The following is a 24805-nucleotide window of genomic DNA, read 5'->3' as shown; positions in this document are numbered from 1 at the left end:
CTCTATGGTGCGGGCGGAAGCGGCGCGGGCGGAAGCGGCAGCGGGCGGAAGGGACGCAGGTGAGCGGCGGGACTGGGACCGCGGGTGGCGTGGGCTTCCCGCGGGGCGCGGCCGGGCCGGGCTGCTGCTGCTGCTGCGGGGCAGGGTCGGTGCGGGTTCGGGTCTCCTGCAGGGGAAGGTGGGGTTCCTGCCGCGGGGCTGGGGGACCCTGCCCACGGGACGCCCGGGAAGGAGGAAGGTCACACCTTGTGCTCAGGGAGCTGGAATGCTGCGTGAGGGAGTGGAGCGGGTCTGTGTGTCTGCCGGGGGAGGCTCCCCCTCGTCCCCTGTACCTGACAGAACTGCTGAAGGAGCTGGAGAAGCTTCAGGCCCCCTGAGCGTGCGGGTGTTACCCAGACTTGGAGGTGCTGCTTCCACCGCAGCCGTGTGCCCGTTCCCACCCGGCTCTCGGCTCGGCCTGGAGACACGCTTCAGCTTTTTCAAACAATAAACCTTAAATGATTGCAGTGCTCACGATCTCTGGTTGTTTAAAGAATAAAATCCTGTAAAACTCTGGGCTTCTTGCCTTGGCTGAGGAAGCAACACATGCTCCCGTGCTTGCTGGAGAGCCTCCAGCTCCTGGTCCCCACCTGCCTGGCTGGCCCAGAGAGGGAGGGGGTTCCTGCAGCCAGCAGCATTCTGAACCCCTGGTAATAAGCACACACGTGGGAGATCCAGATGTGCCAGGCATCCTTTCACCTTGAGAAGTGGCCACTACAAAGGCCAGAGAACTGCGGGCGATCTGTTGTGTTCCTTCTTGCCACTCAGTCTTTCCACACAGGTTTGTTTGTGGAGCACAGAAACGATGCTGTGGAAAGGAGCTGCTTAACCTCCCACGATGCCCTTTTCTGACTTTGTCCTCGCCCTGAAGGACAACCCATACTTCGGGGCTGGGTTTGGCCTCGTCGGGGTGGGCACGGTCCTGGCAGTGGCTCGTAAAGGGGCCCAATTTGGGCTGGTGGCTTTCAGGCGCCACTACATGATCACCTTGGAGGTGCCCAGCAAGGATAAGAGCTACCAGTGGCTGCTGAACTGGGTCTCCCATCACGCCAAGCACACGCAGCACCTCAGCGTGGAGACGTCGTACCTGCAGCATGAGAGTGGGCGTGTCAGCACCAAGTTTGACTTTGTTCCTAGCGTTGGGAACCATTTCATCTGGTAAGGGGGGCAGGGGAAACCAGTGTGGGGATTGAGCCTCACTTTGGCAGCTTGGGGGGCCTGTAGAGGGACTGGAGAGGATCCTGTCTCTTCCCTGGGTCTGGGTAGGGCAGGAAATAGCAAGAAGAGCCTGTACTCAGCAGTGTGAAGTGATTTCCTTACCTGAGATGAATGTTCTTGATTGGTGAGCCAGGCTGGGCACAACTGGGTGGTGCTGGATCCCTGCACCCCAACGCTGTCTTCCCATCCAGGTATCGCAGGAAGTGGATTCGCATTGAGCGCAGCCGGGAGACACAGGTGATTGACCTGAACACAGGGACCCCCTGGGAGTCTGTCACCTTCACTGCGCTGGGCACCGACCGGGAGATCTTCTTCAATATCCTCCAGGAAGGTCTGTGAGGGAACTGTGTGGGGTCCTGCTGGGAACAGTATACTCCCTGGAGATGTCTAGGGCTTCATGGGAGATCCTCTTCCCTGGCAGCTGTCCTTTCTGTCTCTCTCCTCAGCCCGGGAGCTGGCACTGCAGCAGCAGGAGGGGAAGACGCTCATGTACACGGCCATGGGAGCAGAGTGGCGGCAGTTCGGCTTCCCCCGCCGCCGCCGGCCCCTCAGCTCTGTGGTGCTGGAGAAGGGCGTGTCAGAGAGGCTGGTTCAGGATGTGAAGGAGTTCATCAACAATTCCAAGTGGTACAGTGACAGAGGCAAGGTCCTTGTGTGGTATCCTCTGTACCATGTGGGGTGGGGCAGGATGCTTGTGGTTCCCTCTGGAGTCAGCTGTGGAGAGATTTTTCCTTGCTGCTCACCTTCCCTTGGTGTATCCTCTATGTGTGCTCAGTCAGCAAAGCCCTGCGGCTCTGGGGGAAGGGACCTCTGAGCAATCCAGCTGGTTATCCTTAAAGAACACTGTCTTCCTAGGAATCCCCTACCGAAGAGGCTACCTGCTGTACGGTCCTCCTGGCTGTGGGAAAAGCAGCTTCATGTGAGTGTTGTTAGCTGGCTAACAGCAGTTTTCCCACCAGCTGCCTGCTCTGGGGCGCAGCAGTCTCGGATGGAAAGGTGTGAATAAGTTTGGGTTTGGAAACAGGAGTGGGCTGTGCCTCATGGGTGGTGCCTGGTGTTTTGCTGGTGCCGTGACAGGTCAGAGTAATGAGCCCTTTGTGCCCTTGCTTTGCACAATGCTGCACAGCAGGCTGAGCAGGGGCTCCTGCACCCCCCTCAGATCTGATCCCTGCTGGGAAAAGACACTTCTGCCCTCTCCCCTGCTGCTGTTTGGGAAGATCTGGTTCTTCCTCGACTCTGTGTTTTCCTACTGTGATTCACCCCTGTGGTTTGTGTCCTTTCCAGCACAGCCCTGGCCGGGGAGCTGGAGTACAGTATCTGCCTGCTGAGCCTTAGTGACCACAGCCTCTCTGATGACCGCCTCAACCACCTCCTGAGCGTGGCACCGCAGCAGAGCATTATCCTGCTGGAAGATGTGGACGCTGCCTTCATCAGCCGGGACCTGGCTGCTGAGAGTGAGCACTGCCCCCATTCCTGGGCCAGCAGCTGGAGGGATGTTTGCCAGCTGTACAGGGGAAATGTTTGGACTCTGGGCTGCTCTGCTCCACCAGCAGAGATCAGGAGTGGGCATCTCTAATGGCCTCAAGGACCTCTCTAGGCTATAAAGGGAAATTTGGGTCCTCAGGCAAAGATCCTTCTCCTGCCTAGCTATTTTCAGTATGAGGGAGAAGGTGGCTTTCCCTCTCATTCTCTATTTGGGTTCCCATGGGTGCATGTGGGCAGGGGTGGTGACTGTGCTACCAGCCAGGCAGAGGGTCAGCCTTGGAGCAGGGAGGGAGTGGGGAACTTGGTGTAAGGTGATGGGAGGGTGGCCTGCAAGCCTGCACAGGGTCAGTGGCCGAAGGCTTGTGATCTCAGACTCTGCTGTTCCTAGACCCGGCTGCGTACCAAGGCATGGGGCGCCTGACCTTCAGCGGCCTCCTCAATGCGCTGGACGGTGTGGCCTCCACAGAGGCCAGGATTGTCTTCATGACCACCAACTATGTGGACAGGTCAGAACTGCCCCCTGGAAGGAATAGGGTGGGTGGCACAGGAGAACCTTGCCCCCTTTTGTTGGGCTTTATGGATTGATATGCTTTGAATCCTCCAGCAGGGAGACTGGTGCTTCAGGTTTCCCAAATCCTCCTTTTGGATGCAAATTCCTCGATTGTTAACCAGGATTCCTTCTGCTGGAGCCTCAGATGCTTCCTTGCTGATCAGAATATGGTTATTCCCTTCTGGAGTGGTACCAGCTTCCTGTGCATGGGGGAGCTGCAGGTTTTGGGGTTGTGGCCATGCTGTGAGTGAAACGCTGGCCCCACGTGTAGCCCACTGGGTTGGTGGGATGCAGCCTGGGCTTGCAGCACCTGGTCAGCCACTGCGCCATGGCAGGCTTAGCTCACTCCAGACCGAGCTATCCTAGGGGGTTGTTCAGAGGTTGCTTATGGGACAGAGATGGGCAGAACTGTTTCACAGGACTTGTTTGTCCTTGTCCAGAGCCAGCCCTTCCCTGGCTCTCTCCTTTCTTTTGGGTTGATTTCCCCCCTCAATCTCCCCAGGGAGGAACCTGATTTGTCCCTTTACCATCTCACAGTTCATGGCACTTTGCAGACAGTACATGGGCTGTGCTAGTGTGGATGGGGGCTTCCTACAGGACCCACCCTGCAGAGACGCTTTGGTCAGGTTTTCAGGCTCCCCTGTTCTCTTGACAGGTTGGACCCAGCCCTGGTGCGTCCTGGCCGTGTGGATCTCAAGCAGTACGTGGGCCATTGCTCCCGCTGGCAGCTTTCCTGCATGTTCCAGCGCTTCTACCCCGAGCAGCCCCTGGCTGCAGCCGAGCGATTTGCGGAGCAGGCGCTGGCTGTCTCCAAACAGATCAGCGCTGCCCAGGTGCAGGGCCACTTCATGCTCTACAAGATGGACCCTGAAGGAGCTATTTCAAACATAGGCTCTATCCTGCTGTGACCCAGGGCCAGCTACACTGAGAGGACTGGGACAAAGACATGACCATCCCAGAGATGCCATGAAGCTGCCCAGATGCACAGGCCAGGTGTCTGTTCACCTCTACCCCTCCAATGCCTTGTTTTGGAGAGTCAGAGCTGCCGGCCTTGCAGCAGGGAGAGGGAATTGGCTCTTGCTGCTCCCCAGATTTGTGTGCTACTGCACCAGCCCTGCTCACCAGTGTGTGCCTCATGCTGGGATTTCTGTAAGCTGCCAAGGCTCCTGGGTATGAATCCTCTTCCTTGTGGGTTTCTTTGGGGCAGGACATCGGGGTGCTACACTGCTAAAAGCTGCTGTTTTTTTAAAGGACAGCAGTCTCACTGGTTTGTGAATATCCTCTGTGAAGTGCACAATATGGCTCTTGTCTCTCTGGTCCCTTTTTGTGATAGTTGCCCCACTTATCCAGCTGCTGGTCCAGAGTCCTCCTGACCAGAGCCTGGCACAGCCAGTATTACAAATCCAGAGTGTTTCAGAAAAAAAGCTGTTCTAAGAGACTGGTCGTCCCTCAGGCTCCAGGCTGGTGCCACTGTTCCTGACCTGATGAGCTGTGATGCCAAGCCACAGATCTGCTTGGATATCATTCCTTGGTGGGCATGACTGTCCCTCCTGCCAGAGATGTGGGGCCCTGGAGGTATGTGAGGGCAGATGAGAGGCTTAGGTCAGTCAGAGAGTATCTTCCCAAGGGCTTTCCCCTCCCAGTCCCTCTTTCAGAATCTTTTAAATCAGTTTCGCCTGAGCCAGTCCTGTGCTCATGTGTTCAGTTTTGGGGGGCTGCATCACCTTAGCAGGGCTGTGAGAGGTGGTTGCAGGCCAAACTCAAACTGCTCAGCCCTCCTCTTGGCTCTGCCCTCTGGGGCCAAGGGCACAATCAAGAGCACATGGAAATACAAAGGGGCCCAAGCAATAGCACCTGGATGGATTTTGGTGCAAACAGGTGCTGCTTTGGTGCAAGCTCAGACTTACACAAATGTTTCTGCAAGTGAAGGGTTAGTCCTGTGGGCACAGTGGAGGGGGTGGCTCCTGGAGCAGGATGCTGCTGTTGGCATCTCAAACCCTGTGTTTGGCCATCTTATAGAGGCTGGGTGCCCAGATCCAGCCCTCTTCCCTCAAAGCTGGGGGTCAAAACTGGCCAGTGAGTGGCTGGCAAATGTCTCACAGCTGTTGGGGAAGATGGGGGGTGGTGAGGAGGAGCCTGAAGGGCCTGATGCCACCACACAAGAGCACAGGCAACATCGAACCACATTGCTTGCTTTTAATAGTGTTAATGCTACACACACTGCCGGTGCCTTTCTGCCCGGCCTGGGGCTTTTGCCAGTTAAAAGCCTCACAACAGCCTTGTGAGGTGGGTGGGTGACACAAGCGGACACCAACCAAGGGGACCCAGGTCAGGGTAGGGGCTCCATTCCTCCCCTCTGACCTGGAGGTTTGGTTTGTTTACCCCAAACTCATTTCCACACACTGTTGAAAAATGCCTTCTGCTTCAGGCTGACAGCAGTGAGTCACAGAGGGCCCATTCTAAGTCTTCCAGGAAAAAAGCCCTTCCCTTTAACACATCTGGCATTTGATCAAAGTTGACCAAATCATCACTCCAATTTCCGTGGCTGAATTCCCTCACTCCAAACATGGCACAGCAGCTTCCCTGCTGAGAGTAAGCCTCGCTCACCAGAGGAAGCCAGGGAGCTTCAGCTGCTGTGAGGGGTAGAGATCTTCCATGTTTCTTTCAGGACACAATCAAATGCCTTTCTTGGAGCACAGCAGTTTCACAAGTAAAGCAGGAGGCAGCAGACAAGCACCAATGTCAGGTAAAGTTTACACCTTTTCACCCAAGTGCAGGAAGGCTGTTCCAGAAACCAGCTGAACAAGGACAGAGAGAGCACTGAAGTAAAATTAGGGCTGTCTTCAGGAAGCAAGTGCTCAGCCCTTGTCCTCAGCAGGGCACAACATCTGGCTCTCAGATTACCAAGCCCAGGACAGGTAGTGTGGGCTCAGACCAAGGAGAGAAAAAAAAAAGTCATGCTTTTAGAGCATTAGGGTTGAAAATAGGTCAGTGTTGGAAATTTAAGCACGGAAGGTTCTTGGGCAGCAGGTCAAACCAACCCCTTCAGGTCAAGGCCAGGCATATAGTAAGCAGGGCAGAAGGTAAGGAGGATCCAGACAAGAGAGAGGTTTATGCATCCTTCACGTGCCAAAGATCAGTCGGGCAGATGTGTGTGCTGCCAAATGCCTTCCTGGTTTCTTGGGGATCTTGCATGAAGTTCTGGCAAGTCCAGTGTGGCACTGCTATTTTTGCGCTCAGCAGGAGGAAGACAGTAACAACATATGTGTGGCCAAAAAAGAGATGGGGGTGGGGGACAAGGCACAAACAAGTGTGAAGAAATCAGTACTGTCCAGGTGAGGGAGAGAGCTTACACTGAGCCAGGCAAAGCACAGAGCCCTCCTGCCATACAGAAGTGCCAGAGGAAGGTCTCTGCCCTGGCCCTGGGAGGGGAGTGAGAAATACCAGGGATCAACACCTTTGCTCCAAACAGCAATGAACAGGAGCAAGAGGGCAGAGAAAACAAAGGGGGTAGGCTCTGGAGAAGACCTAATGAATTAATTTAATGGCATCCCACTTCAGAGACCTGGGATTGCCCTTCACGGCTCTGGAATGAGACACCATTTAAATCTGTGAAGCAGCAGCAGATGAAGCTGCACCAAGTTAATTGAAACAGCAAAAATCCTCATTTTGAAATAATATCAGCTTGAAGATGAAAGGAGGATAGCAGTATCTAAAGTACTGGGGCACGTCTTCAGGTTGTTGGAAGTGCCAAGACAGCCTGGCCTTAGAGAGGGATTCCAATAGATATACATTGCAAAGCAGAGTGCTTTGAGAGACAGGCTTCCTGGGGAAGAGGGAGACAAGCTGAAGCTGCAGCCACCAGACAGCCCTGACCTGCCAATGTGTTAACTTAAGCTTAACTTGGATCTCCTGGCTGGGACTGGGAAGTGTTCTGCATACAAAGGACTTTCCTGGCCAAGCCCATCAGCTGAACATCAGCCAGGGCTGCAGGAGAAGCCATGTTGTCTCCAAGGGACAGGGACAACAGCTGAGAAGGTGCTCTGAGAAGGAAAGGAGGACAGAGTAAGCTGAACTGAGGTCCAGGCTGCTGCCCTGGCACAGCCTCATCACTTGGCACCACCATGGCTCCACGGGGACACTGGCTTCCAGGGAAGATCTTGCCCCACCTCTGTCTCTGCCATGGCACCACACTCAGTCCACTTGCTCTGCAGGTGTGCACATTTCTTGGCAGCTTACATATAGGGATGATGGCTGGAGGTCCCCATTTAAGGCTACCTCTGTCCGCTAGGTCCTCTGAGATCAAGGCTGATATGATCTGTCAAGATTCTGCTTCTCCAATGCTCGTGAGAGCCAGCTGCTCATGCCAGGATGCTTCACTCTGCTCATCCCCTGGTGACACTGCCTAGGTATGTCCCATGTGCCATCTGCCTCCTCCCTTCCAAGGGGTATGGTGTCTGCTTGCTACTGTTTCACCAGAGCCTTCACTGTTCTCCCCAGAAATAACCCTTCCTTCCCACAGCCCAGCCCCTCATCATTCCTGCTAGGAGCCACTCTCCTTCTCAAGATGGGCTTCTCGATGTCCACTGGGCCTGAACACCCCTCGCCCTCTTGGTGCTCTGGGGTAGGAACCATGCTCCTGAACTCTGGATCTTTCCCACCTCCCACAATCCCAGGGCCTGGGGTGACCCTGCCAGCTGGGAGCTGCTCTGTGGTCACTGTGGTTGAATGTCAGATTCTCTTTTTTCTTGCCCCGGGCCTCAGCCCCCTTCTCTGCACTCCATCTCTCCACATCACAGTGCTCCTCTTTCAAGTCCACAGCCTCCAGTACTGGTGAGGGATCTTCAGGGCACAAATCCTTTCTTTCAGCCAAGGGAGCAGGCCTGCTTCTACTGTGAGGCTTTGGAAGCTCCTGACTGTGCCTTCCAGCAGGTCTCCGCTCTGGTCTCTGGCTGAAGCCCCTGGGCCCCCTGGAGCCGTGGAGTGGATGACAGGCTGCTTCTCCCGGTTCCTGCAAGCCACTGCATGGCTGCCTGCCCTGGCCTCTGGGGCCTTGCCTCTCCCCTCTGTGCTTCTCCCTCTTGCTCAGTTGCTCCCTGGGCACAGCAGGCCTCTCAGGCTGCCCAGGTTCTGCCCTGGCCTCCAATGCCCCAGCTGGCCGTGGAATCGAGGCTTGGCCGGGTGGCTGGGGCCTGTCTGCAGCGTCTGCACTTACCGGCAGCTGAAGGGCAGCAGCTGCTTGGCCTGGATCCGCAGCAGCTGGAGGCTGAAAGAAAGAGGCCACCTGTGAAGAAAAGGACAGGGGTGTCCCGCAGCAGATGACAGTGCTCGGTCCTGCAGCCCAGGGCCCCCTCAGCAGCTCTCTGTCCCCAGTGCCATACCGCCTGGAGGCTGATGAAAAAGCGATTCCTCTCTGCTTCGGGGTCGATGATACCCCCCTTTTCTTGTTGTCTCTTGAAAATTAGGCGCAGTTCTTCCTGGTGCTGCAGCATCTTGGCATCTGGCCTGTACGGCTCCTGAGTGGCAGAAAACAAGGCAGGATAAGGGCTCTCTCAACACCTGGCAGGGCTAGGAGCTACTCCCTAAACCCTCCTTTAATTGCCCAGTGCCAGGCACCTGCTTCCCTTCGCCACATTGCCAAGCCTACAGATGCATGGGAAATCCCTGGACAGAGGCAGAGCATCCCAGTGCAGACCCACTGTTTCTGCAGTGACTGCCTTGGGATGTCCTGCTGTGGGGTGGGATGCAGAGCAGCTACCATCAGGTCACTCTCCTGACCTGATTATATCCCAGTGAGTGCAGAGACATGTCCCATGGTAGAATCACCTCTCCCCCAGCACATCTGCTCAACTCAGGGCTATACAACTGAGCCTTCTCTCTGTGAGCTGCCCTTTGGATGGGACATCTGGGAGGACCCGAGAGTGTGCATTTGTTCATCTGTTACAGGGTCCCAGTTGAAGTTGCACAGTGAGGGGGCACAGCTGGGAAGGTGAGCCCCTATCTCTTACCAGAGGGTGCTGTGGGGGTGGTGCTGCCTTCAGAGCAGAGAGATCATAGACCAGTGTCTCCCGGCAGACAGGGCATTGCACACCAACTTCCTGTGGGGAGGCAAAAGGTGATAGCAAACCCTGCCTGCGACTCAGCTCACGCACTGTCCAATAAACCCACCCTGGAAGTGGAACAGGGTGGTCTTCTTCACTCTTCTGCCAGGTTAGGGAAGCCCAGGGGAGTTCCAGCAGTATAAAAGCAATGGGTCTCAATGACTGCTATGGAAGGAGTCTCCACATGATGCATACTGGGATTTGTGCTCCAGCAGCTGGCTGCTGTGCAAACCACTCATCAGCACCCATGGCTTCAGTCCTCCTTAGCCTAGAATCTATTTTTCTCTGCTTTAAAGTGGAGCATGTCATCTGCTAAGCTGCACTATTTGCTCTGCAGCTGAAAACTGTTACAACACCTGCTCAGGCAGATTTTATCATCCCAGAATACAGGTAATTGTGTTTACCCTGCTGCAAACCGCTGCAGTTCAAGGACTAGGGAAGGAGCTCTCTTTTCTAAGTCCTGTGGTTCCAGAAGTCCAAAAATGCAAATCCCCTGCCTCCTCCCACAGCATGCACTAACCCAGAGATCCAATAAATTAACATCTTTGGTTGGAAAGGGACCTTGGAGATCACTTGGTCTAATCCCTGCTCTGATTCTCAGCAGAGGCATGACACTGACTGTGCTGCCAGGTCACACCAGCCCTCATTCCATGTCCCAAAGAGGGTGATACAGATGTCACGAAGGGTCTGTGCAGGGGGCCAGAGGAGGGGGCCCATGGCCTGGTACCTGTTTGGGAGATGGTGAAAGGTGTTGATCTCTCTCCTCCTGCTGCATGAGGATCTCCTCCTCCATGTGCTGGGCATAGCGGGCCAAACAGTGGGAGTGGAAATAGTGGTAGCACTGGGTCTTTGTGAAGGCTTCTCTCTCCTGTCAAAAAGGGCAGCTTTGAAGGATTTCTTAGCACAGGGTTGTGTAGCCTCCCCAGCTGAGGTGGAGGTGGATTTTCACTTCCATGCCAGTGGTGGCAGTGGGAAACTAGTGCTAGCTAGAGCCACCTAACATCTGCTGAGCTTCATCTCCACTTCCTCAGCAATTACTGGGGTGCTGCTCCTTATTTCAAGTGTTAGAAACACTCCTAATGTCAAGATGCAAAGTTTTTGTGACTGATTTCTCTGTGTGTATTCCTGTGTAAGCAGTAATCTTCCCATCTGATGTGTTCTCCTTCTTAGGCAGACTTTCCTTGCAACCCAGACAAGACCAGCTCCCCAGCCCTCACACACCTCAGTATCCATCACACATGGATGTGTTCCAGTCCCTCCTGACCACCTGTGTGCTGAACTCCAGGTGAGGTATGACCTATACAGGGAAGCTGAATACACCAGCAACTATCCTCAGACCCTACCCACTTCTTTGGAGATCCTCTGGCATCTCTTGCTGTCCCTGTGCCGTTTCTGCAGATGATTATTTCAGGCCGATGGGGAGAGTGGCACGTATCACCCTCCGAAGGCCCACGTGCAGTCGGATCACCCAGAGATCAGGGTAGGGGGCTGCTGGGGCACATCCTGGCTCCAGGCTGATATCCCAACCCCAGGCTCCCCATTCTCTAGCCTCACTTCCCAGACAGCTTGCAGGGCCAGGAGAGACATGCCTACCTGGAATCCATAAAGGCAGATCACACATTGTCCGTGAGGAATGTTGTTGTCAGTAAGAATCTCCTTCCCCTTCTGTGGAAGCATTAAAGCAAACATTTTACTCACTGGCTTGTCCATGTGTTCAGGGCTCTCCCACCCCTTGGGCAGTCAGGGACCAGTCTGTGGCTGGTAACCCTCAACCTGCCCCATCTCTCACCTCAATCAGTTCATAGAGCACCTCTGTCCCCAGCCTGGCTTCAGCAACACTTCTGAGGGTCTGGGATATCCTACAGCAAAGCAATAGAAATGCTTAACACAAATTTAGCTACACCTTTTCACTGTCCAACATACCTGCCATCCCGTTATGGTGACATGAGGAACAAACAGAGCACTGGCCTTCAGGCTTTGCCTGGAACATAGGATGGGTATAAGTGCACACACACATTCCTGTGCTGTCCTGGCTCCCCACAAGTTGGTGCACAGGAAGCCTTAGTCCTGACAGGACTTGCAGGAGCAGGTTTGCTGACGGCCCCAGCTTGAGCTTGGTTTTGGTGAATCCCAGGCTTTGTTTCTCTGACGGCAGTCCCTGAGCAGGTGTGGTGGGAGCAACTGGCAACACATTCCACTGCACCAATGACCGAAGCACAAAGGCAACAACAGGCTGCCTGAGTCAGCCCCACCTCTGTCAGAGCAGGACCGGCAGCTTCTAAGGCCCCGGGGATTCAGATTACATTTCAGGGGGACCACAGAGCAACAACCACAGGGTGGGACCCCTCGGTGTCAAATTCGGGACCAGTAGCTCCCATGAGAGTTAGGACAAAGAGATTTAGGGACCTGTATCCATCCGTTAACCAGACACAGGAAGTCATGTGATTTAGTGAAGGGTTTTCCATAAGTTTTGCTTCCTGGATCCCTGGAGGAAAGGACTGCCCTCTCCCTGCCCTCCTGGCACTCACTTTTGAATTTGCTCATCTGACAGGCCCCGCGGGTTCCTGATGGAGATCTCCGGAGTTTTATTAGGATACTAGGAAAAAAAAAAGAGAAACGCCCAAAGCACAACAGGAAAGGTGGAGAGGCCCTGGGCGGGGCGGAGCAGGGGCGCGGGGGACGGGCAGCCTACCTGCGGGGGCACGGAGAGCACCAGGGTGAAGCGTACGTACTGGGAGTCCTGGTCCTCGGCCGTGGCGGGGTGCAGGGTGATGCTGACCTCCCAGGGCTCCCACCTGGAGGAGGGGCAGGCCGGGGTGAGCGGGACGGCGCGGGGCCGGGCCGGGCCGGGGATGTGGGACGCGGGACGTACCTGCCACGGCCCCGCGCCACGCGCAGCTCCTCCAGGTAGATGGACTCCAGAACCTCCAGCTCCGGCAGCAGCGCCCTGCAGGGACCGACGGGGCAGGGGTCAGACCCCTGGCCGGGGGGTGCGGACCGCGGGGCCCGGGGAGGGTGCGGGGGGTGTTACCAGTCCGCCGCCGCCTCCTCCCCGGCCGCCGCCATCGCCCCGCTCGCCCGGAAGCGGAAGCGCGGAGCGCGTTGCCAAGCGACAGCGCGGCGGCTGCGGGAGCGGGGCGGGAGCGGAGCGGAGTGGGGCTGGGCCCGTCCCGACCCGTTCCTGCTGCGGGAAATCCGTGGGATCCGTCCAACCCCGGGGGTGCTGCGGGGGCATCGGCCGGGGCTCGGGGCTTGTCCTGCCCTGGAGCCAGTGGGCAGGGATAGAGCCTGGCGGGGAGGGGGACGGCGATACCCGCCCAGGTGACCCGGCCCCGGGTGCAGCCCCGCGGTGAGTGGGAAAGCCCCGTCCCTCGGGATCGGGGATCGAAAGGGGTGCAGCCCTGCCTTCCCAGCGCTGGCACTGCACGGCTCCATCGCGGCTGCGGCCGGTGCACCATGGCAGCCGGTGGCGGGGGGAGAGAGGGCGAAGCGCTGCTCCTCACCGTCCGCTTTGTCTCGGCAGCTCAGCGGCCCCGGCCCGAGCGATGGAGCGCTATCACGTCCTGGAAATGATCGGCGAAGGCTCCTTCGGGCGCGTGTACAAGGGGCGCCGGAAACACAGCGCCCAGGTGAGGGGAAAGGACCGGACATCTGCTCTGTGGTGCCGGGGGCTGATTCCTGGTGCCTCTTGGGTTCTAAGTCTCTGCTAGGCCTTTGGGACTCAGCACTGATTCGGTTTTCTGCTGACATACCTGGCCAGCTCCTGATGTCTTCCTGGGCCAAAAACCTGGCCACAATGTTGACAGCATAGTCTAGAAGGTTCCAAGTAAAGGGCAGTAGTCACTTCCCTGCAGCTTCTTTAGCCCAGGGTGCTGCTAGTGCCCCTCAGTGCCAGAGCACACTGTTGGCTTGTGTTAGGCTTGCTGTCCACCAGCATTTCTAGATTCTGTCCCATGTTTCTACAAGTCCTGATTTTATCTATGTTCACTGGTTTCTTTGCTTTAAATGGCAGTGTGAAAAGTAGTGTGAAAACCAGTACTGATGTGCAAGAGTCTGGGGAGAGCCCCAGCTCCAAGGTGTCCAGTCAACAAATGTCTCGCTCAGTGTGCTTAGCTGGAAAGTACTGAGTCCGATCAGGGTTAAAAGCAGCCTTTGCCAGGGTGGGCTTGACCAGGAGCCTGGTCTAATCCCAGCTTTTCCTACTTTAAAAGGTGGTGGCCTTGAAGTTCATCCCCAAGGTGGGGAGGTCTGAGAAGGAGCTGAAGAACCTGCAGCGAGAAATTGAGATCATGAGAGGCCTCCATCACCCCAACATCATCCAGATGCTTGACAGCTTCGAGACTGATAAGGAGGTGAAAGGGACTACTTTGGGCAATTGCTCTTGCTTGGCTAGGCCAGGGAAACAAAGACTGGCCCCTGCTGTTGTAGGGACACTTTCTCAGGAGTTGCTGGTGATACCATCTCAGGGTCTGGTCAGTGTTTTTCAGAGCCTTGTGGGATGTGCTATGTGGGCTGCACTAGGTTATATGCAGAGGGGAAGGAGATGACTAGGGGGATGCAAGATGAGTGGTTTGAGATTACAGGATGAGGATGATTCTTCAGTCATCAGTCTTTTCAGAGGCTGGCTTTCCACTGATTTATACTCTTGAGGAGATAATATGATAAGAAAGAACTGAAAACTGTGCTGTGGAATATGGGGGCATGAAATAAAGTAACTGGGCAGCAGATTCAAAACAAGCTAAAGGTGTGATTCTACTCACTGGGCTTGGGAGTACCATTCTAGGTTTGTCCTGTCCTTCCCCCTTCTCTTGTTTCTGCTTGCTGTCCAAGATATGAGACCTCTGCTAAATGCTAGGCCCTTGCTGCAGTGCAGCCATGGAGGCTTGCTTCCATTCAGGTCCCAACTCAAGCTGATGGACCGTGCACAGTGGCAACCCAGCACCTTCCTCAGGCTTCCTACTCTGCTCTTTCCTGGTCCCCAGGGCCTGATCTCACCGTGCTGCTCTTCCCTCCAGGTGGTGGTTGTGACTGACTATGCAGAGGGGGAGCTCTTTCAGATCCTGGAGGATGATGGGAGTTTGCCTGAGGACCAGGTAACTGTCATAGTGGTGGCCATGCAGTGTTTGCACATTGAAGAGAACAGGATTTGTCTGCCTGCAGGCAAAGGGTCTCTGCTGTAAGCTGGGACATGTCAGGAGGGTGAGGGTGCCTCCAGAACTTTACCTGGCAGAGCTTCTGAAAAGGATGAAGAGGGAGCCAAGTTGCACTGTGGGACAGCGGGGTCCTGCAGGGACCTTGGTTTCCCTGTTCCATCTCCAAGGGCTGCAGCACCAGACTGCTGCCTTGGCCATTGGCCTGCTCCAAGGAACTGCTGCCCACAGCTGGGGTTGGTCCCTGCCCCAAGAGGGCAAGAGCAGAAGTAGAGTTACTGGGGGAGCCAGGCTTTTAGAGACATGGTTGTGCCAGCGGGTGGCACTGTGGGATGAAGTGTCAGGCTCCTGTGTCTCTGGCAGGTCCAGACCATTGCTGCCCAACTGGTCTCTGCTCTCTATTACCTGCACTCCCACCGCATCCTGCACCGAGACATGAAACCCCAGAACATCCTGCTGGGCAAAGATGGTGTTGTCAAGCTCTGTGACTTTGGGTGAGTGCTAGGGGCCAGCTTGAGAGGGACACTTGGCCTTGAGGCAGCCAAGAGGTGTAGAAGGGGGCTGAATTCTGTGGATGTTTAGAGGTTAAGCAGAGGGGGGATTTTGTCCTCTGGGGGAAGAAGTGTAAACTCACGGGGAACTCCCTGGGAGCTGCAATGGATGTTTCAGCCTGAACTTGCCATCTGTGCTTTGCTCTGAGCAGGTTTGCCCGTGCCATGAGCATCCATACCATGGTGCTGACCTCCATCAAGGGCACCCCACTGTACATGTCCCCTGAGCTGGTGGAGGAGCGGCCGTATGACCACACAGCAGATCTCTGGTCTGTGGGCTGCATCCTGTACGAGCTGTTTGTGGGCACTCCTCCCTTCTACACCAACAGCATTTTCCAGCTTGTCAGCCTCATCGTCAAGGACTCTGTCAAGTGGCCCACGGCCATGAGCCCAGTGTTCAAGGTAAGGGCGAAGGCCCGGTGTGCAGGGTGAGCTCTGTTAATACAGCTTTGTCCTTGCCTGCTGTGCTGGTGAGTCACTCTTAGCTTTTATGTCCCCTAACAGGGACTTTGGAACAAGGATGAGGGATGAGAGCTGGGCCTCCTGGGAGGGGGACCCTTATCATTGCTGTCCATAAGCTGGGAAACCAGGGCCAACAGCAAAGGACTGATTTACTGGGCTGGGAAGGGAAATGTCTTCCTATCTGCTCTAAGCACTAGAGCCACTCCTTTCCCAGAGCCAGGCAGGGAAGGCAGGCCTCCTGGGTGCCCTCACTGGGGGAGACCGATACACTGTGCACACTGGTGCATGCTGAACATGTCTCAGTGATCCTGCTGCTGTGCTGTCCTGTAGAGCTTCCTTCAGGGATTACTAATGAAGGACCCCCACCAGCGTCTCTCATGGCCAGAGCTGCTCTCTCACCCCTTCATTGCTGGACAGGTTACTGGTGAGTACCTGCTTTTTGCAGCACTAGACAGGTCCATTTCCTCCTCCTACTGCCTGGAGACTCAGAGGACCACCCTTCCCTGCTATTTTTACTGTCCTGGTCTTTGCCTCCCTCCTCTCAGCTTTCTCCAAGCACTGACTCCTAGCTGCTTATGAAGTTCTCCTCTCACCTCCCCAGTGATTGATGACACAGAAGAGCATGGGATCTCAAACCCCTTCACAACCAAGCTGTCCCCAGAATTGCAGGCCCTGAAGGAACAGCAAGCCCATTCCATGGTCCCCATGAGCAGCCAGTCCAGGATCCTGAGAAAGGCCCAGCGGAAGATGGTTGAAGAGGCACAGAAAAAGGTGGAGGAAAGTGGGTGGTTGTTCTGGTTGTGTCTCACAGTCAGGGCAAAGGAGAAGCACTGAAATGGGCCCTGGGGGGAAACACATGGGTACATGGGTCAGGCTGGGGTGTCAGTGACACACAAAGCGGGATGTGGGGTGCACAGGGTGGTGGGGTCTAGGAGACTCATCTGTCTGAGTAACTGCCCTGACCAAACTTCTCTGCCATCATTAGGGGCAACTGAAAGAAGGTGATGCATCTATGAAGGACTCTGGCAATGGACACCTTAAGCATAGACCCAGAGCAGCTCCAGGCAAGGCAGCCCCTGAGAAGGGGGAGCCACTGGCTGCCTCCAGTGAGAATAACTCTGGTTTCCTGCAAGGAAAGAGCAGCATGGCAGAGTGGGAATTGAAGGATTCTCTTCCTGACCCATGGTGAGAGAGGGCTGAGGCTGGGGCAAGAGGAAAAGGGGAAGGAAAGGTCTTTCACTGACTGCTGTTTCCTTGGCCAGCCAGCACAGCATCTCTCGAGACTATGAGCGGGAGTTTCCTGGAGCGGGTGCCCTTCCACAGCCAGATACTGGCAGGGCAGAGCCCTGGGGCAGGCGCAGCATTGAGGCCGTGGACCTGGAGAGTGAGGTAAGACAGTGTCTTGAGGTGGGGACAGCAGGGCCTGGTCTCCAGGGGCTGGTACAGAGACCCTGGGACTGGCAAGGTCTGTGGCACCAATCGTCTCTCCTCCATGGCTAGGAGCTGGAGAGCGATGAGGAGTGGCAGCATCTGATTGAGGCCACTGAGCCCTCGGCCATGCAGCTGAGCACACCACTGAGCCTCCTGAGGGACTCGGCCTTTCAGCACCGTGTCCAGGACTGCCTGGCAGACTCTGCTCAGCAGGTAAGTGATGGCTGGCCCAAACACCTATGACTGGTGATATGGATGCCACCTTCTTCCCCAGAATTGTGTTCAGAACATTTGAAGAGTCCTTAGTCCAGCAAGCAAAAAGATCCCCTGGTTCTCCGGGAGTCAGAGCTCTTATGCACTCAGTTTGCCATCTGTGACTGCTGTCCCTGCATGAATGGATTGAGGGACTACCCCATGGCTGATGGAGAGGCCAAAACTACTGCTAATTATTGAGCTCTTCTGGCTTCTCCGTGTCCAGGTGCTGGAAGGGATGCTGGAGGGGGCCTCCCATCTCCGTCCTGTGCTTCGTGTTGTGGGCAACCTCCTGGCTACCCAGTGTGACTCTGAGCTGCTGGACCACTTCTGCCGAGAAGTGAATGTGCCTCTGTCCCTGCTATGTTTAGCCAAGCAGATCCTGGAGAGTGGTTGCACCAAGCAGGTGGGTGTAGGACCTCAGAGAAATTCAGGCTCCTTCCAGCCCTGCGGAGTGCTGGTGCTGAGGAGGCCCTGGTGTCCTGCTGGAGCTGGCTCACAGGACCAGTGCCTCTTCCATGCATCCTTGGGGAGGGGAAGGTTCTAGTAGGGAAGGATCTTGTCACAGTGGTGTGGGGATGGCCAGCAGACAATCCCCATTTGCTGTTTCTTTCTGTATCCTGCAGCAGCCCTGGTGTATCGCTGTGCTGACAGACCTCCTCATGGTGACCACAGTTTATTTCAGCAGTGAATGCAGCCTGGAGAAGAGTGGTCAAAAGAACAGGTAAGGACAACCTTCTGTGCCCTGAGGTGTCTTGTGGCCTCTTTGGGGAGCCAGCAGTAAGCAGGAGGGTAGTGTTCATATTCTGCAGCCAGATCCATCTCAAGGGGGAAGTATCATGGACTAAGCACCTTGTGCCATATCGCTGTGCTCACAGAGGAGTGCTCTCCTTCAGTGGGACTAACTAAAGGGAAGGCACAGCTGATGAGTCCAGTTGTGCTGCCCACTGACAGAAGCTCACATTGTGAATGTGTGCTGCCTGCCCCATTAGCCAGGGCCACATGGGCCTGGCCAGATCCTGTCTTCGTAGCCAGGGGCCATGATTCTCCTCTCTCATCTGCCCCTGCTACTTCCCCCAGCCTACAGACCTTCCAAGAGAGTGCTGGCTGCTTCCTGGCCCTGCTGCCAGAGCTGCTGACTGAGCCAGTCGACAGTGAGATGAGACTCTGCCAGCAAAGCCTCCTGGTAAGGGTGCCCCCATCTCCCTCCTCCCCACCCTTTTCTGTAGGGACAGAAGCTGTGAGGCTGTCTGTGTATGTTGGGGGGATGCAGGCTGAGGACCCTGCCCCTAGCTATGGGTCTGATGCATTCTTGTCAGGGCAGGCTGTCTCACCCACTGGGGTTTCTGTGCAGGATTGCATACAGAAAGGAGGTCTCTGAGGAGGCACCTTTCCTGGCTCTGCCATTCTGGGGTAGCTTTACTGGATGAGCCGACAGCAAGTGCAGTCCCTGGTACACAGCTTGGCACAAATGGCCTTGTGGCTGGGCCGTGTCACTTCACCAGACCTGTCCCTTGCTCTGCTGCTGAAAGCTCTGCTGCTGGGATTGTGCTAGGTGGGCACAGTGTTGGAGTATGATTTGCATGTGACTCAGGCAGGAGATACATACAGGCTTGTATTTGGTATCATCTTGCTTTTGGCCTTTTTTTTCAGGTTGCATGTTTTAGAGCCAGAGGAAGCAAGAGCAAAAAGAGCTCTTGCTCTTGGGTAATGAGTTGGGCGTGCTCTGCCAGGCTGTGACAGGTGAGGAGGGACACATGCTTCCATGTGTACCCCTCACTTTGCCAGCATGCTGCCAAAATGTGGCTCCCATACTGTAACCTGGCTGGAGAGGACAGTTGGAGGTTCCTGAAGCTCCAGCACAAGTCCTCCCATCTCTGCTGTCCCGCCACAGCTTCCTCCTGTGTTGTCCTCTCTCCTCCCACATTCATTCTGCAGTGATGGCAACCCCTGTGTCTTCCCCAGTGTTTCATCCAGTTCTGTGAGAGCCTGGATGCGACAGACCCCTCCATCTCTGCACCCTTCTACGCCAGCCTGCGAGAGGAGCATCAGCCACTGCTGAACAGACTCCTTCAGGGAACCATCTCAGAGCAGCCTGCTCTGCAAGGTATCAGTGGTAGCAGCTCACCATCTCTTCCTGGGGTTTTCCCCTCTTGGTCTCGGGCTACATCAAAGCACTGGCAGCCATTGCAGTGCTGTTGGCCAGAGAAGGTGGCTGAAGCTTATCTGCCCAAACCCCTACTAACCAGGGCTCTCCTCTCCCTCAGTCTCAGATGTCACCCTCCTCATGTCAGAAGCTTTTCCTCTCTTGCCCTCCAACCCCATCCTGCTGCCCCTCAGCACTCTCAGCACATGACTCCCAAGTTCTGGCCCTGTGCAGGTGCAGCGATGGAGGCCAAGTCAGACCAGAGCCCATGTGTGGCAGACCTCTTCATGGCTGCACTGGCTGCTGCCTGCAGTATCCCCTTGGAAAGGAACAGCTGTCGGGAAGCCAAGCAGCAGGTCAGACCAGCTCTCTGTACAGGGTGAGGAGGTGTGGTCCCCACAGGGCAGTAGCCCTTTCCAGGAGGATTTCTTTCTCAGCAGTGGAGTGGAGGGCTGGGATCCTCTGCCTTTGATGGCTGCAGGGTTGGTTTTTGCAGGCTGGTCCTCCCAGCTGAGCTTTAGGAATTTAAGCATTCTTAAATCAATTGAGAGACTTAAACTTAGCCCATCTTACAGTTCAGATCCTAAGCAAAGAACTAGGCAATACAGAGAGAACATGAAGAATTCTTTTATGATAGTGATGTAAACTGTAGGAAATCTGAAATTAAATGGACAATAAGAGGGAAAACAACTACAGATTAATATTTGATCCTTTACCTCAACTCTGAGTTAACTAAGAGGGAAGCAGAGGAGGAATCTCACCTTGCTTATCTCAGCTCTGGGACTGTGCATCAGTGTCATGCTGGGTCATGGCAGGTGGGCACCCCTTTGTGAACACAAGCAACACAAAGGAAGCAGATGCCTTCTTTCATTAATTTGTTGCTAGCATTAAACTCATTAAGTCTGTGCAGTGCTTCAGGTACCCAGGGTGTAAAACAGGCTGATTTCTGCAGGTCGCTCAGGCAGTAGCTGAAAAGCTTATGGAAGGAGAGAGCCAGCAGCTTGGGAAACTGCTGGGAAGACTGGAGCACTCAAGCTGCTCCTTGGATGCATTGAAGGTAACGGCCCCATCCTTTAATCTGGCTGTGCCCAGAGACACCTTTGCTCTGGAATTAGGAGTGTGGGGAAGGGAGAACTGTGGGCTCAGGCCTCAATGACTCCCATCTGCCTGATGTCAGTTGTTGAATAAATGAGCCCATGGTAGCCATGGGATATGACTGGAGTGGGCCTGGTCACTGTGTTCCTGTCCCCAGGGGTTGATATGCATTTCTCTCCTCTGCCTCACAGATCCTCTACGCTGGCTGCCATGCTCACCCAAGCCTGTGCCAGCACCTGGGAAGGAGCCAACGGCTGTGGGGTTCCCTCATGCAGCTCTTGAAGGGTGAGGTAGGACTGACCACATCCTGGGGGCTTGGTGGAGTAGGAGTGTGGGCAAGCAGGACACATTCCTCTGAGCACAGTTTGCACCACTCTAGTGGGGGGAGAAGAGTTTAGGGGAGCTTAATCTGGGGAGTGGAGTTCTCCTTCAGGGCCCAAAAACATTCCCTCATCCCCTTGTACCCTTGCTGTTCCACTGTGACTCCTGCTCTCTTGGCAGATCCCTGTGGTGGAGGTGGCCCAGGAGGCAGCCTGTGAGGCCTCTGTGTGCCTGCTAGCCCTGCTCACCCTGCACTTTCAGGCCTCCCCTCCCAGGTAAGCACCTGCTTTCACTCATGGGTAGGAGAGGACCATGCCCGGCTCTGAACAACCCTCTTTCTCTCACCCTGTCAGCACAGAGCTGGGATCCTGCTCCCACTGATCCCTCCAATCCAGACACATCAGCAGAGTTCTGGGCAGTGTGGGTGGGTGCTGGGGATGCAGTGAGGATCCAGTGTGGACAAGGAGGTGCTGTGAACCAGGGCTCTTCCTGGAAGATAGCTGCTTCCAAGCCCTGGGGGTGTTTGAATGCTGCTGCTCTGCGCTATGTGAAGCTGTGGGAACACAGTGCTTTTCTCCTGGTCCCTGTATTTCAGGCTTGAGGAGGTGGTTACCTTGGCTGTGGATCTCATCACGCAGTCTCCTGTTGTCTGCCTTGTGGTAAGCTGCCCCCCATGCCAGAGCCACCACTGAGAGCCCTGCAGAGCCCTGCATCACATTTGGGTCTCACCATTTCTCATTCAGGGTGGAATGAGGTTGAGGGATGAAGGGTCAATACTGACCAAGTAGATGGGGAAGTCACAAAGGTGCTAAGCTCTCCCTGTCCAACAGGGTGCTGCAGCATTCCTCCTGACACAGCTCAGTCAGCATGGAGTGGCCTTGGAGCTCAAGGGAGAAGAGATCCTACCAGTGGTGACAAACGTGCTGACAGCATCTGCTAAGGTATGGGATGGGGACAAAAAAGCTGGGGAGCCATGCACACCCCACTGTGGAGATGTGCAAAGATGGGCTCAGAAATGTGCAGGTGTGGTGCTGCTGCCCTCAGACCCAACACCCAGCTCCAGCTTGTCCCCTACTCTCTTACAGCTGCAGTTCCCCCTGCCAATGGGTGCTGGTCTCTATGACGGGCTCTTTTTCCTCCTGCTGAAACTCCTTGCTCAGGTACCAGTCTGCCCATCTCCCTTTGCCTGGTCCCTGCCAAAGGGTGTGGTGTCAAAAAGACCTGAATGTGGATTGGTAATGAGGATGAGGCAAGACAGGGAACTGTGGAGCTTTGGCTGAGCTGTATAACCCCATGAAAGTCACCAAATGTCCCTGAAGGGTTGATGGGAGAGTGGTAGGGGTGATCCATGGGCACACTGGAGTGAGAGAGGGCAGAGATGCCCAGGGACTGACACTGTTGGCAGGTACAGCAGGGCCTGTGGGCCATGTCCATCCGACCCTGACCTTCCCAGAACCACGGGGCTGGCAGAACCATGGACCAGAACCACATGGGATGCCATAAGGGACCATGATATCTGCCTCTCTAACTCTAGGAGGATGTGGCCATGGAGCAGGGCTTTGCTTCCTCAGAGCTGTGGAGCCTGGTCTGGCATTGTGTTGCTGTGGTGCTTCATGTGGGCAGTGACAGGGCAGCGCTGGAGGGAGAGCTCCCAGGGGCAGGCCACCCCATGGCAGAGCCAGACTGGAACCTCCTCTCCCCTCAAGGTAGGAGCTGCAGGACAGCAGGACATCTGCCCTGGACCCTGCTCCACATCCTGCCCTCAGACTTGCCCTTGTTTGTCCCTGTCCGCATCTGTTCCCTGAGACCAGAGGGCCCAGGTGGCTTTTCCTGAGGATTGCAAGTTGTCCTCTTGCCCATGCTGTGTCCAGTTGGCAGCAGCTCAGCTGAGCTGGCTGTGGAGGAACAGAAAGGGTATCTGTGCGGCAGGGAACGTTAACCTTGGCAGGTATGACCACTGAGGTGGAGAGTTTTTGGTTTTGGGCAGGGAAGCACAGAAGTAACTGTGGAGCAGCCTTGAGGCAGTATAGACAGACAGAAGAGAGGGGACTTTTCAGCCTTCCCTAACTTTGCCCCTCTGCGTGCTGTTCCTCCTGCAGGCATCCTGCTCTTCCTCAGCCTGGCGCTCTGCATCTTCACTCGTGAGTCACACCAGTGCCTGCCTCAGCTCACCCAGTCTCATGGTGTCCTCATGGTGACCCTGAAGAGACTGCTGTCCCCTGGCTTCCTGGAATGCCTGGCACAGATGTGAGTTGTGGTGAGGGCTGAAGTGGGCAGGGCTCAGCTACTGAATGGGGCTTGGACATAAGCAAGCTGAGGGCTGTGAAGTTCCTGACCTGGCACTTGCAGAGCCTCTCCTTAGTGCCTGGTGTGGGGAATGTTCTCTTCCTCTTGCCCTGTCGTTTTTCTGATCACCTCTGTATTAAACCCTCTCTCTCTCTTTAACAAATTCAGGCAAGCAGGAGAGGAGGGGGACCCCGAGGTTGTCCCAGCTGTGGTCATCCAGGCCTGCCAGCTCCTCTGTTTCCCTTTTGCCCTGGATGTGGATAGAGACACCTTAGCACTCATCTTGCAGGCTGTGAGAGATACCCAGATCCCTGCCCGGCTGCTGCAGGTATTTTCTTGGCTCTGTGTTTTTCTTCTCCCCCATACTGTGGAGACACCTCTCCACACTGCAGCCCCCAATGTGTGGCACCACTTCATACCATGGTGTCAGTTTCTGCCCACTTGGGTGCCATGCAACCCTCACAACGGGTTGGCCTGCACTGACCTGCTGGCTACCTTCAGCTATTGCTTGGCTTGGCTCACACGAGTGCAGCACACTCAGCACTGCGGTCTGTCCTTTCTCCCTAGGTCTGCTCTCGCCATCTGCCCTTCTCATTCACGGAGCTCCCCATGAGCCTCTTGTGCCACCTCGTTGTATCTGACATGCAGGTCATAGACCAAGTGGTGAGGGAAGCTGCCACCTCGGAGCACGTCATTGCCTTTTTGAAATCTGCCTTGTTCTCAGACAATCTCACACTCACAACTGACCTCCTGTCTCTCTTGACCCACGTGGCCCGGGCCTGTTCGGAGCATCTGTCGTTTCTCCAGAGGATCCTGAGGGGCTTGGATGTGGCTGACCAGCCACTGACCTATCTCCTCGGCCACCAGCAATACCTGATACGGGCCAAAACCTGCAATCTGCTGGGCAATCTTTTCCGGCACGACTTTCCCGCGGCGCTGCAGAGCCATCCTGGCTGGCTGGAGAGCCTGCTGGGGTGCCTGTCGGACGCGGAGGGCAGCGTGCGCAAGGCAGCCAGCTTTGCTGTGGGCAACGTCGCCGGCCACGAGTCCTGCCCGGCCGGGACCCTGCGCAGGGCCGTGCCTGCCCTGGCCCGACTGCTCAGCGACCCGCAGGCCCAGACGCGCTGCAACGCGGCCCTGGCCCTGAGCAACCTGGGCCAGCGCGGGGCAGAGCTCGGCGACCTGCTGATCCAGAGCAGGGTCCCCCACCTCCTGCTCCAGGTGGCCTGCCAAGACCCCCGGGAGAGCGTGCGGGAGGGAGCCCTCGTGGCGCTGCGGGTCCTCAGCGAGCACCCCGGGATCCAGCAGGTACTGCACGGGGGACTCCTGGTGCTGTGGGGACAAGGGGCTGTGCTGGTGGGTGACTCCTGTCCCTCTCCTGGCTCCGCAGGTGCTGCTGTCCCTCGGTGCCCCCGACAGGCTGACCGCACTGGCTGGCGGCAGCCCCCGGCCGCCTCATGCCCGGCACTGCGAGGAGCTCCTCCGCCGGCTCGCAGCCGTGCCCGGCCCCTCGTGTCCCCGCCGGCTGCTGCCCGGCGCCGAGGGCTGACGCCCGGGCATCCCGCCATGGCATCTGCGTTTCCCTCGTCCTCAGCCCGACATTCCGTGGAACCCGCGTTGTCCGCCCGAGAGGGACCCCGCCCAGTCGGCTTTACCCAGCCCCCCCGTGGGAAGTTGGTCCTGGGGAAAAAAAAATCTTAGGGAAGCGCCCCTTTCCC

The 24805-nt window shown here is 56.0% G+C and overlaps 3 protein-coding genes across 8 annotated transcripts; 2 read left to right on the top strand and 1 right to left on the bottom strand.

Moving 5' to 3' along the window:
- The first annotated feature begins 2 nt into the window (after positions 1-2).
- Positions 3-4609, top strand: LOC114055309 (mitochondrial chaperone BCS1). 2 transcript variants are annotated; one of them, XM_027879279.1, is made up of 8 exons: positions 3-59; positions 821-1197; positions 1449-1588; positions 1704-1898; positions 2113-2176; positions 2542-2711; positions 3131-3248; positions 3948-4609. In XM_027879279.1, exons 2-8 carry the CDS (start codon positions 878-880, stop codon positions 4198-4200), a joined length of 1260 nt encoding a protein of 419 aa, XP_027735080.1. In that variant the 5' UTR covers positions 3-59; positions 821-877; the 3' UTR covers positions 4201-4609. The 2 variants fall into 2 exon arrangements, with proteins under 2 accessions (XP_027735080.1, XP_027735090.1); XM_027879289.1 differs by lacking the exon at positions 3-59 and adding an exon at positions 84-238.
- Positions 4610-5471: 862 nt separating this feature from the next.
- Positions 5472-12460, bottom strand: RNF25 (ring finger protein 25). Its single transcript, XM_027879267.1, has 10 exons — positions 12425-12460; positions 12266-12340; positions 12086-12188; positions 11922-11989; positions 11183-11252; positions 10987-11058; positions 10121-10261; positions 9301-9390; positions 8674-8808; positions 5472-8558 (listed from the first exon to the last, which is right to left on the bottom strand). Exons 1-10 carry the CDS (start codon positions 12457-12459, stop codon positions 7836-7838), a joined length of 1512 nt encoding a protein of 503 aa, XP_027735068.1. The 5' UTR covers position 12460; the 3' UTR covers positions 5472-7835.
- On the top strand, positions 11949-24778 carry STK36 (serine/threonine kinase 36). 5 transcript variants are annotated; one of them, XM_027879190.1, is made up of 27 exons: positions 12583-12742; positions 12917-13022; positions 13605-13745; positions 14409-14486; positions 14907-15037; positions 15247-15496; positions 15887-15980; positions 16158-16327; positions 16542-16741; positions 16819-16945; positions 17057-17200; positions 17466-17645; positions 17866-17963; positions 18320-18425; positions 19205-19346; positions 19620-19741; positions 20338-20442; positions 20672-20770; positions 20982-21076; positions 21397-21460; positions 21632-21742; positions 21887-21961; positions 22336-22507; positions 22901-23048; positions 23256-23415; positions 23655-24395; positions 24478-24778. In XM_027879190.1, exons 2-27 carry the CDS (start codon positions 12939-12941, stop codon positions 24634-24636), a joined length of 3996 nt encoding a protein of 1331 aa, XP_027734991.1. In that variant the 5' UTR covers positions 12583-12742; positions 12917-12938; the 3' UTR covers positions 24637-24778. The 5 variants fall into 5 exon arrangements, with proteins under 5 accessions (XP_027734966.1, XP_027734991.1, XP_027734974.1 ...); XM_027879165.1 differs by lacking the exon at positions 12583-12742 and adding an exon at positions 11949-12032 and having other exon boundaries at positions 19205-19741; XM_027879173.1 differs by having other exon boundaries at positions 17869-17963; positions 19205-19741.
- Positions 24779-24805: the final 27 nt, after the last annotated feature.

The sequence above is a fragment of the Empidonax traillii genome, unplaced genomic scaffold (assembly GCF_003031625.1).
Source record: "Empidonax traillii isolate 1590-97213 ecotype Southwest subspecies unplaced genomic scaffold, ASM303162v1 scaffold5:size3517227, whole genome shotgun sequence".
NCBI classification, from domain to species: Eukaryota; Metazoa; Chordata; class Aves; order Passeriformes; family Tyrannidae; genus Empidonax; species Empidonax traillii.
This window is presented reverse-complemented; position numbering and strand designations above follow the sequence as displayed.